At 36.3% G+C, this 12941-nt stretch overlaps 1 protein-coding gene across 1 annotated transcript; it reads right to left on the reverse strand.

Moving 5' to 3' along the window:
• Nucleotides 1-3082: 3082 nt before the first annotated feature.
• LOC106138069 (uncharacterized) lies at nt 3083-12239 on the reverse strand. Its single transcript, XM_060952275.1, has 8 exons — nt 11940-12239; nt 9723-9830; nt 9124-9236; nt 7053-7164; nt 6682-6808; nt 4511-4645; nt 3659-4145; nt 3083-3341 (listed from the first exon to the last, which is right to left on the reverse strand). The coding sequence occupies exons 1-8, from the start codon at nt 12011-12013 to the stop codon at nt 3337-3339; spliced, it is 1161 nt and encodes a 386-aa protein (XP_060808258.1). The 5' UTR covers nt 12014-12239; the 3' UTR covers nt 3083-3336.
• Between the last annotated feature and the right edge of the window lie 702 nt (nt 12240-12941).

Below are 12941 nucleotides of genomic sequence, written 5' to 3' on the forward strand. Positions count from 1 at the left end.
AAACATTTCAGTTAATATATTCTGATTTTAATAGCAGATAGTGTCGAATCGTTATCTACTATTATACATGCAGAAAAGCTTTATACAAGTCTTGATTATAACAAAATTTCAAAGCCAAGAAAATCAAAGTTAATAGTGTAAGTTTGTTCCTATTTATAACAGTGATTGATGTGTTAATTAGCACCTAGTCACTTTTGGTGTATGAGTTTTAAAAAAAATACTCTGTATATAGTCTGTGCAAGTCTGCATTACATTTTTTTACCTTACCGTATGAGGCGAGTAAATTTATCTGTAGGCCATTGTGAGTTTGTCGTGTATGTTAACCGTGCTATACCTACACATATACCGTTTCATCCGGTTACATTTAACTTTTTCTAGAGAAGACTCGAAAGACGCCAATGACTACGACACAATGAAATGGTCACAAATCAATGAAATTGCAAACCTTCTATAAGTCGCTAATTTGGTTTTCATTTCCTAGCCTGGGTTTGAACCACACCATCCAGTGCCGTAGGAAGTGAGTAAAGAACATATGCATGAATTAGAACTTCATTATATAGGTCATAATTTCCAAGACATGATGCGACTATGCACACGACATTTTTTACAGTGAGAAAATGCATCTGTATGTGCCTTCTTTCGTGTATAGTGCTAGATTAAAAGCATTAGATATATTATACATGCTGTTTTTATACCATGGGATATAAACTCAGCGACTGAATAAAACCCAGACTAAACGTCGTCGGCACAAAATATAATATGAAATTGTATGCAATCTAGCACTGATCCGCGCTATAGTATCTGAACTCAATATTTGGGAGTTAGGTATATTGTACAAGGACTGGACGAAATTAGAACAAATTATTTTAAGGGACTTTCGGCACAGAAAAAAATCGAAATATGTTCTAAAGGACGCTTCATTAGCATAAAAATAAACATTTATTTAGGCATTGCAATCATTTCATGCGTTCCTTGTACAACGAATTACAACTAAAACAAAATAAACATGTTCTACCAGTATATTTTCTAAATAATATACACATAAAGTGCTTATATTATACAGTTATATTTTATTTGACAAAAAAAACGCACGTGTTATATTCAATAATTTTGCTGATTCAAAAACCCATTCACTTTCCATATTCACACACAATTTTGATACCAAATAATTAATAACTAAAAAAAAATATGATGAATCCGGAACTTTTACTGTAATAATAAGTTTTCACAATCTTACGAGTATTAGTCCCGTCTCCCCGGGGAAAGCCCCTCGATTAAAGGAATAGGTACTTATACACAGTGCAACCATTTTACACTCAGTGTTTATTCCCTTAGTCGCTACTTACATTTTGGTTTCTTTAATACCAGGCAGATTTTCAGATTCAAGTTTAGTTTAGTAGTACTATACAAAACCTTGGACAATTATTTATATCAATCATAAAAATTCCGACTTCCACATATGTACGAGATGGTATATTTTTTTCATATAAAACCAACTAAATTTTCTCAGAAAGTTTGTCAGGTGTTCAAAGAGCCGCCAAGCAGACACATATTACCTATACACGGATTATATGTGCATTTCAAATCGAAAAATTTCAAACCTCAATTTTTTACAATTATACCTCGTCAGGGGTGTACCACGCCCTGAAATATTTAAAATTAAATAAAATTCTCTACATGATGACTTTGACGTTATCCAAAGTTTCAGTTAAAAAAACCCATCCTGATGATATTTGAAACTTCGAAAAGAAGTTGTTTTAGTTACAAACTATAGCGAAACTAACGTTGTGTGAATATTTACTCTATCACTTTCCTTCCATCTTGGCAAAAGGTCAGGTCAAGAGTTTCCTAACCCGACGAGCTTGCATGAAGAGTTATGAACGTGGACGAAGCGATAGAATAGTATGCAGGGATTGTGGCAAGTGGCATGATGTAGTTTCTGCCTTCCCCTTCCGGGAAAAAGCGTGACTTTATTTACTTCAGAATTTCTACAATAATGAATTTCATGAACTTATATTAATTAACATGGTACTCTCCCTCTAACATTTAGTCGACGAATATACATTCCCTTGGTGACAAAAATGAATACATATTTATTTTACAGATAAAAAAGAAACATAGCTTTAATAGTTATATTACAACATCTCTATTCCTTTACAGGCACCGTTCATTCGATGTATGATTTTCATTAAACGGAACGAAATGCTTCAGAATTTTAAAATGTTAAATAATACGGTATTATTAGACAATATAAGTAAAGGTCAAAGTCATGACCCTTTTTACTTCGCCGTAATCGGGTAATGGAAGGGAATGGCTTAACAACTTGGGATTCCAAGTTGTTAAATTTCAATTTAGACTTACAGCGGTACTTGGCATATTGTGACTACTTTGTCTACCCCGTAAGGGATAGAGAAGTAACTAAAACCTCGATCTTTGACGCAATATCGTGCCGTTTTATGAAGATCAAACTATTTTGCATATTTGCTAACCCAAACTTGACCTATGGGATCACTCTGTATTCTATTCTCATTATTAAAAAACAATTTAAAATCTAGATCTTTTAAACAAAAATCCATTTTTATTACTTAACCTTCTTGGTGTACAGTTAACTAAAAATGTTTCTACAACCCAAAACATCGAAAAACAAATTCAGCAGTTGACTGTACATTTAAAAAGTTAAATTAAGCCTTGGCCTATTAAGTCTTGCCAAAGTTGTTGATCAAATGATTAAAAATATTTTTTATTAAAGCAAATAAAACACTTAAAATGTACTTATTATGCATTAAAAATAAAAAATAAAATGTTGTCCTAATATCAGTTCCAAATATGAAAGACTCAAATGAAAAATATTAGCTAGATAAAATCAAATAAAACTGTAAACTGTAGTGTTAAAGAATTCAAAACGCTGTCTTTTTTTAAAGACAGCGTTTTGAAATCGAACACAATTTAAAATTCGAAAGTTAGTCGTCAGTTTGAAGTGGGAAATTATTCAAAATTTGAATGTTTCTAAGTTTTAACAGCTGAAAACAAAAAAAATATCAGAACCAAAATTCGATCATGAAAGACGTATTTTTCTTTTAATCTCTTTCATATTAAACTAATTAAAAGGAGGCAGATCTGTCTCTTTCAACAACAACTATTATAAAATGATGGATGAGTACGGAAATCTTTCAATGTAATTTTTCCCGCTTGCTAAAAATTTTCGTTTTCATTTCATATCCCTCGAACAGTATTTACAGAGCGACCCCGGCGGTTCATCCGATGCCCTCCTGTGATTGGCTGCGCGCGTCGTTCACTCGTACACTACTTCGCACGCGATACCCGCCATACCAGTTTTCAGTCTAAAACAAAAAAAAAAAAAATACAAAATTAAAAATTCTTCCTACTGGCTTTAGTCCCAATCGCATCCTCACCACTCTGGAGAGGAGCCCGGGGCATGCCTTTGACCATGGATTGAGTGAGTCAGGTTTTTACACGAAGCGACTCCAATCTCACCTCCTCAACCTTTGCAGGTGAACCTAACCCGTATTGGATCGTGACAAAAGCTGCACTAGATTAATCTATTCCCTTAGTCACAGTTTACGACATCCATGGAAAGTTTTTGTCCTATTAATCACTGCCAGGAACCACACAGCACACAAACAACAAAGATACCAACCTAAATACTTTTTATTTTTTCTCCGGACCCTTGGAGTCTTCTGGGGCTCCTCGTACACCTCAACGGGCTGCTCAAACTCAACGGGTGTGTTCTCAATAACCCAATCACCATCCTCGCTCTTAATCTGCAACTGTTTCACTTGCTCCCGCACAGCTGAGAACTTCTTCCTCTTCTTCTTGCCGGAGTCGGTTGGCTCCTTGCGTTTCCTCGGCCTGTCCTCGAGCACCAGATGCTGGTATTCCTCGACGATATAGTTCTCGGGTTCGTAGCTAGTTGTTATTTCGACTCCTGATGACGGGTCTACGTCCGGCAGGATGTAATAGTTGTCGAAGTCGCCCTGAAGGGTGATCTCGTTCATCTCAGCTGTGAAGTGGCGTTTCTTCTTGCCAGTGTTGCAGTGCTTGATGTAAGCGTATTTGGGTTTGTTGTCTTCGGGTATGATGTTGACCATCCACTCTGTGTTCTCAGCCGCTGGTATCTCTTTGACCTGTGAAGGATTTTATAAATATGTACATATATATAATCATGGCAAGTGGAAAGAGGTAGTCTCTGCCTACCCCTCCGGGAAAGAGGCGTGATTTTATGTATGTATGTATAATCATGACTAGACCTTCGGTGGTCGATTTGGTAAGGTGCTTGGTTAAAATGCGTGATGCGCAAAAAGGTAAAAGTGTAAAAAACATTCATTGGTACTATTTTTTTTTTCGATTGATTTATTTTCAAAATTAATGACGTCACACATCTAAAAAAAATATATTATATCTAAGCACCACCGCTTCGGAAGCAGCGGAACAAACTACACTGCAGCATTTTCACCGGACGTCAATATACACACGCAAACAATGAACCTACCTCCTCCATGGTGATCTCCTGCTCCTCAGCGATCTCGTATATGAAGGTGTCAGGAATGGTGCCGTCCTCCATAATCTGCAGAACTTCACTCTGGCCAGGTTGGACTTCACCGGATGTCGAAGTTTGGGGTACTATCTGTTAGGGAAAAAATGGAGATATAAATTAATGGTGTAGGCAACCCCTTCTTTATTTGTATTCAATTATTTATTATATATAAATATTAACAGGCAAACCCAGCTGGCATACATATGCAAATGTGTGCCATAGCAAAAAAAAAAGTACCAGATTTTTCGGAATTCAGAAAATTCTAATAAAATAACGACCTTGTTATTACAATCCAAACACAAAATGTCTCCCGCTATCTCGCTCATAATAGTAGTAATGACGTTTAGCTATAACGTTCCATGGACAATCGTATTTGCCTTCAGCGCTAAAATGGCGACACTCCGGTTGGCAGAATATAATAACAGCAGCCAGTCCGCTCCAGTGTGACATCGTGCCCGCTTCGGTCTCCGCGGCGGCGCCCCATCACAGCCGTGGAGCCCTATATATACATACATAAAATCACGCCTTTCCCGGAGGGGTAGGCAGAGACTACCTCTTTCCACTTGCCACGATCTCTGCACACTTCCTTCGCTTCATCCACATTCATAACTCTCTTCATGCAAGCTCGGCGGTTTCGGGTACTTTTGACCTGACCTTTTACCAGGACGTCCTTAATTTGATCAAGATACGTTCTACGTCTATCTATCTATACATACATATTAGCACCGGACCTTCGCCTTTGGTCAACTTCAACGCTCACCAAGTAGCTCGCTATACTCTAGCGACTACTTGTTGAATCTCGTTTTTACAGCTAAACCCACCTCTTTAAATTTGTAGTCCTAATAAAGGTTCATGTAGTTATTCTACGGATTTTGACATTATCTCTCTTACCTGCGACTTTATGCCTACAAAACTACAATTTTAGTACTATTACTCACCTCTAACATCTGTCATGCTGTATGGAGCAGAGTGTTGGACAACGAAAGTGACGGATGAAAGGGAATTGCATGCGCGTGAGATGGGAATGTTACGATGGATGTGTGGAGTGACAAGAATGGATGAAATATGTAACGAGTATAGAGAGTGCCGTGTGGTTCCCGGTACCAATACAAAAAAAGAATAGGACCACTCCATCTCTTTCCCATGGATGTCGTAAAAGGCGACTAAGGGATAGGCTTACAAACTTGGGAGTCTTTTTTAGGCGATGGGCTAGCAACCTGTCACTATTTGAATCTCAATTCTGTCGTTAAGCCCAATAGCTGAACATGGCCTTTCAGTCTTTTCAAGACTGTTGGCTCTGTCTATCCCGCAAGGGATATAGACGTGACCATATGTATGTATGTATATAAGAGGAAGTATGAAAGTAGCGCCAGTAAATGAAAAAAATGAATGTTAATAAGCTGGGTTGGTGCTGACACATCATGAGAAGAGAGGAAGGTCATGTTACTAAAAGAGCCTTAAATATGGAAGTGAAAGGTTCAAGAAATAGGGGAAGACCTAAAAAGAGACTGATGAACGGCGTAAAGGATAGTATGAGGAGAAAGGGAGTGACCAGTGAGATGGCAATTGACAGAAGTAATTTGAAAAAACTAACATACTGTGCCGACCCCGCGTAGAAAGTGGGAAAGCTAATAATTATTAAGCTGGAAGAAATTTCTCTAGAAATAAGTAGTGCCCATGTACTGAATTTCTCTTTATTTTAAGTTTTTTTTTTGCTTATTTTTCTTGTTGTACATAAATATATAAATAGCAAGCTCGTGGCAAGTGGAAAGAGGTAGTCTCTGCCTACCCCTCCGGGAAAGAGGCGTGATTTTATATATGTACTAGCTGTGCCCGCGACTTCGTCCGCGTGGAATAGTTATTTTGGGCATCATTGAAGCCCTCAAGGATGAATAATTTTCCCCGTTTTTTTTTTACATTTTCCATTATTTCTTCGCTCCTTTAAGTTGCAGCGTGATCTTATATAGCCTAAAGCCTTCCTCGATAAATGATCTATTCAACGCAAAAATAATTTTTCATTTCGAATGAGTAGTTCCTGAGATTAGCGCGTTCAAACAAACAAACTCTTCAGCTTTATAATATTAGTATAGATATAAATAAAGGTAACAACAAAGAAGAAGACTCACCTCTATGATCTGCTTAGGATCCTGCATTTTGGTGATGACTTGTTCCGATTGGGTGATGGACGCTTCAGCCTTGTCAGTCTCCACCTTGACAACCCACAGTTGCTTGCGCTGAAGGTTCTTGAGGGATCTGCGAAGGAATAAATTGAATAATCACTACATAGTATAAAACAAAGTCGCTATTTTAGTCTGTTTGTGTGTATGCTTAAATCTTTAAAATTACGCAACGGATTTTGATGCGGTTTTTTGTAACAGGTAGAGTGATTCAAGAGGAAGGTTTTTATGTATAATTTTTTCCGAATTTTGCACCCGTGCGAAGCCGGGGCGGGTCGCTAGTTTGAAAATAAAATAAAAAATAAACAAAAGTCACTCACAGATAGCCAAGAGTGTCCACCAACTGCCTCACATTCAGTCTGGATATCACTTCGGGCGCTTTCTCCTGAACTTCTACGGTGTAATTGTGTTCTATACGGATCAACTCCAACGCTGTGGACAAATATATATTGAATTAATAAAATCTATACTAATATTATAAAACTGAAGAGTTTGTTTGTTTGTTTGAACGCGCTAATCTCAGGAACTACTGGTTCGAATTGAAAAATTCTTTTTGTGTTGAATAGACCATTTATCGAGGAAGGTTGAAGGCTATATAACATCACGCTGCAATTATTAGGAGCGAAGAGAAATAATGGAAAATGTGGAAAAAAACGGGGAAAAATCCTTGAGGGCTACAATGATGCCCAAAATAACTATTCCACGCGGACGAAGTCGCGGGCACAGCTGGTGTTAAATAAGGATGTTACATACACATATATCCCTTGCGGGGTACACAGAGCCAACAGTCTTGAAAATAATGATAGGCCACGTTCAGCTGTTTGGCTTAAAGATGGAATAAGTGACAAATAGTGTGACAGGTTGCTAGCCCATCGCCTAAAAGAATCCCAAGTTAGAAATAATAACAGTGAGATTAAACTTACAAAGCAAATTATCTGCTTAGATATACCTACAATTGATTTTACAATCAAGTAATATTAGGAATTTTATTTCTAATAATATTTTATACCTATTTTCAATAGGATCTAGAAATATTTTATATTTTCAACAAGTACAAATGACTTATTTGAGAATGCTGGAAGACAATGCTTTTTAATTCTCTCTCCTATAAGTTTGAAATAATGTTTGTACGTATGTATTATCTCGCGTTCCACTGAACCGATTTTGATGCGGTTTTCAGGAAAGTGTTTGTACACATAGGAGATGACATATAACCGACTTCAAAAAGGTATGATATCGATTGGACGCGGTTTATCTTTTTACAACAATTATATTATACAAACATCAAAATGAAAATGAATGATTTGATGAATCTATCTTTTGCTTCTAACTTATAAGTACTTCTGTGAAGTGTATGTGTGTATTATCTTTTTTTTTTTAATACAGAAATACACAATTCCCTAAAAATTTTGCCCAACGTCAGGTACTTTATGTAAAAATATGATCATTAGGACAGTTAGAAAAGAAAATGTATAAATTATTTTTGTCACATGTTTCGATGTGCAAAAATATACTATTTTTATTTCATGAAAACCACTGGAAAATTTGAGTAGACAGAGAGTCGAAGTACAAATTTCAAAAACAGTTAATATAACAGGGTTTGTAGTGAACGCTCATTGGTATAATACCTTTTGGTTTTTGGTGGACAAATTTTTCAAAAAGCATCTGGTATCCGTTTTTTCTCGAGTTCGCCCCTGCAACCAAGCAGAGGGGCGTATTACTCGTTTCAGCCGGAACATTCATTTCCTACCCTAGCTCTACCTGCCCCTAACTATGCATTCCCTTAGTTATTAATTATTTTCGCAATTATGGAAAAAACTTACACCTAATTTTACTTTTCAGATTTCAAAACCAAATTTCGAAATAAGAAATTTTTTCTTCCTTCAAATATCGATTTATTTATATCCCCTAAACTATTATACGATCTAATTCATTTAAATAAATAAATATTCTATTCTATCACGTCCACACTACTCAACACGCAGCCAAAAGTCTTGTAAAGACTGATAGGCCACGTTCAGCTGTTTGGCTTAATGATGGAATCGTGATTCAAATAGTGACAGGTTGCTAGCCCATCGTCTAAAAGAAGAATACCAAGTTTATTAGCCTTTACCTTGATTGGTATTTCAAAATTTTGGAAACTCCTATTAAAGGGCACCTAATCGTTCCTATTTGCCCAAATAACATTATCAACTGAGATTGTAAGAGCATTCTTCTAGTAAAATTTTAAACAAACAATAAAAATTCAATTTTTTTTTTGATGTAATTAACAGTATAACCGTAGGTATTTATAAATTACACTGATGTAAAGTACCTTCCGTGTCACACTTACTACCGCTGCGCCACAGAGGCAGAGTGATGATATCTAATCAGACAGGTCAGTCATCTTACCTTTCTTCTCCTCCTCGGTTGGAACGTGGAGTTCCTTCTCTTGAGGGGTCAAGAGTTCCGGGAGCATCGGGGAGTCTATCCAGAGACCCTGGTTGTCCAGCTCGAAGTGGTACCTGTGGATTTGACGTGATGATCAAATGTTTTGGAAAATTTAGATTTTAGGAATTATGGACATAAACATTTTCCTTCATGACATAATATAAAACTCTTGTGTTATTGAGTGAAGAAAGGAAAGACAACGTTTTTGCATTTACGAGTAGTATTAATCTTTAAGTATTTACATTGTGCCGTGTGGTACCCGGCTACAATACAAATAAAGAATAGGATCACTCTCTCCCTTTGATGTCGTAAGAGGCGACTAAGGGATAGGCTAGCTGTCACTAAATCTCAATTCCATCATAAAGCCGGGCTATCCAACGCGGCCTTTCAGTCTTTTCAAGACTGATGGCTCTGTCCACCACGCAAGACGTGACTATATTGTATGTCAAGTTAATAAAGACGTGGGAATCAATTTTTAATTACTTCAATCTCTCTCTACGCTCGATATCTCATTTTAAATTTGGAATTGAAAAAAAAAAAAAAAAAAGTTGACAACTCACCCACACAGATGGAGGCTGACGTGTCGCCAAAGGCACTCACTCTCTTCCTGCATGGCGCCCTCGATCCAGTCTTGGCGCTTGTTCTCTTGTTCCGTTGATATATTGGCACTGCGGAAACATTTCAATTATTAGTTACTTAGCTGTGTCGGCGACTTCGTCTGCGCGGAAGAGTTATTTTGGGCATCATTGAAGCCCTCAAGGATGAATAATTTTCCCCGTATTTTTTTTTTCACATTTTCCATAATTTCTTCGCTCTCAAAAGTTGCAGAGTGATGTTATATAGCCTAAAGCCTTCCTCCATTTTTTAATTCGAACCAGCAATTCCTGAGATTAGCGCGTTCAAACGAACAAACTCTTCAGCTTTATAATATAAGTATAGATTCCAGCCTATGAAACAGGTACCGGGTTCGACCGCCGGTCAGGTCACGTAAGAAAAATTACTTTTTTCTATTGGCCTGGGTCTTATATTACTGTTTAGGTATTTTCATAGTATAAAGCACTTCCCACATCTGTCCCTATGTCCGTATGTATGCTTAGATCTTTAAAACTACACAATGGATCTTGATGCAGTTTTTTTTTAAATTGATTGAGTGATTTAAAAAGGTTTATATTTATAAATGTTACCCGTGTGACGCCGGAGCGGGTCGCTAGTTAATTATAAAATATACGAAGGTTTTCTTTGTTGTAGAGTCAGTATCCCACAAGTCTCAAACTTAACTACTTCAGAGCTAACTCAATTTGTGTAATTTGTCCCGTATACAATTATACTTATATTTAGGTGAAGGACAAAACTTATAAGCATCTTGTCCTAGGAAGCATTGGTAGGTTGACTAAGGATCTCCGTGCTAATTCTAATTTACATTTGCCTTATAGGTTATTGATTTTAATTTCAAAAGCCTTTATTGCCGATTTACATTATCAGTATTTTCAACTATTATACTATATACATATAATATGTATACAATTCTGTATGTATGTTCTCGACACCAATAAAAAACTTAGGATCTCCCATCTCTTTCCCATGGATATTGTATAAGACGAATAAAGGATAGGCTTATAAACTTGAGATTCTTTTTTTTAGGCGATGGTCTAGCAACCTGCCACAATTTGGATCTTATCATTAGGCCAAAAAGATGAACATGGCCTATCAGTCTTTTTAAGATTGTTGTCTCTGTCTACCCCACAGGGGATATGGACGTGATTATATGTATGTATGTACAACTATCTATCTAATATATTTAAACGAGCAATTCTTGTATATATATAATCAGGATCTCGGAAAAAGCTCCAATGATTTTCATGAAAGTTACAGATTAGGGGCTTTTCAGCTCAAGGAATCGATTTATCAAGGTTCTAGGTTCGAGAAAAGCTCGGTTCCTAAGATATATAAACATTTCAAAAACCGCGTTTTAAGAAACTATATCAGCGCCATCTCTGGTTGACCAAGCAAAGCTCGGTCAGGTACCAACCAGGTACTTATAATAAAAACACATCTCCACCAGCCTGTCTTTCTGAAACAAAAGCCTTCTTCAGATCCACCTTTATGCCTTGTGTGTTTAGTGTTTGGTCTCTTGTGAGTCTTACACAGAAGGCACCTGCATTATGTCATATACTGTATGTACATATTCTTCTTTGTTAACCTCTCATTTTCTCTGTTCTGCGTCTTGCTGTCTAGTCCATGATCAGTTGTGCCCACTTCTGTACTTTGTCATGCATCATGTGTGCTGTCCATCTCTACATTAATTCTTTTTCACCTTCATATTAATATCCTCCAATTTGGTGACCTCTCTTAGGTCCATTGCTCGTTCTATTTGTCAAGTTATATCCTAGCATGCCCCTCTACATGCTTCTTTGGCATGTTCTAAATTAGACTTTCGTTTGGTGGAAGCCTAAGTTCAAAATTCATATTGCTTTGATTCATTCTCTGAACATGACTGAATGTAAATATACATATTTTTTTAATAACTATATACAGTTATGTAAACATTTAGAAAAGGTTAATAAAAACAAATTCACCATCAATGTACAAATTGGTACCTATCAATACCTAATGAATGAGACCTATGAGTGACTTGTGATGCATGCAATATGTTAACCAAACCAACCTCTTTACGTAAATCTCCCGCGCTTGGAGGTCACTCACGCGCGGTTTTACCTGGTGACCTAAGACATGAAAGCGCGGTTGCTCTTACGAAATATAGCATGTAAACAACTCACTTGTAGAAGGAGAAGCTGCAAACCACATCGTACTCCAAGTTGCAACCCTCCACGACGCATTTCTGAACACTCATTGTAAAGCTTGTGTAGACCCAACCAAATATGGCCTACGCTTCCTCACATATCTATCACGAACGATTATTTATACGCCATAAACATTTAGCGCCCAAACTAACTTTCAAACAAACTAATTTGATGGATCTTTGGAAAATTATCAATCAAATGTCGAAAATGACGTGCTGTCACGAAAAGTCGAAAAATTAACAAATGCCGTCAAGTCAACCCGTGCGATGCCATGAAATGGTGATGTAATTGTTATCTATTTCAGAAACTGGCAACACTTAGAATTTAATAAGAATCGATTCATAATTAATCGAATATGAATAACGATGAGGCTGGTGCACTGAGATACAAGCTCTGCTTAGTTCAGACACCAGTCTCTTACTACTTAAATAAGTTAAACCATGTAACTTTTACTATAAGTCTGTGTCATGTTTAAATTGTGGAGAAATATAAAGAAATTTGAATCAAATTGAATTAAATAATTTTCTTAAAACAAACATCTTTTATACGAATTAATGAAAAAATATATTTGGTGATACAATAAATAACAATCACATTATGGTTAAGACATACAAGTCTTAACGATTAATTAGGCAAAACTAATAAAAGTAAGACATCATTTGATGTAGACTTAGATTGTATTTGTAGATTTGTTATTACATTTTTTCGCAAGTTAAAACAAAATTATATAATTTTATCTGAACAATAGCATAAAAAACCTTTTAAAAATCGATTTCAATGAAAATAAAAAATAATATCGATTTTGCTGCTTGTATTGCCAGAATGTAATTTTATCCATAGACAAGATCTCTCATAAACAAGGTCCATAGAGTCAATTGCCATGGTTTTTAAAAAAACAGTGCTCTATGTACGTATTTAAATAATTTAATTTCTTAACTACTTTGTAATTCGCCTTGCATTTCAAATTTTATACTGCAA

This window comes from Amyelois transitella, chromosome 28 (genome assembly GCF_032362555.1).
Source record: "Amyelois transitella isolate CPQ chromosome 28, ilAmyTran1.1, whole genome shotgun sequence".
NCBI classification, from domain to species: Eukaryota; Metazoa; Arthropoda; class Insecta; order Lepidoptera; family Pyralidae; genus Amyelois; species Amyelois transitella.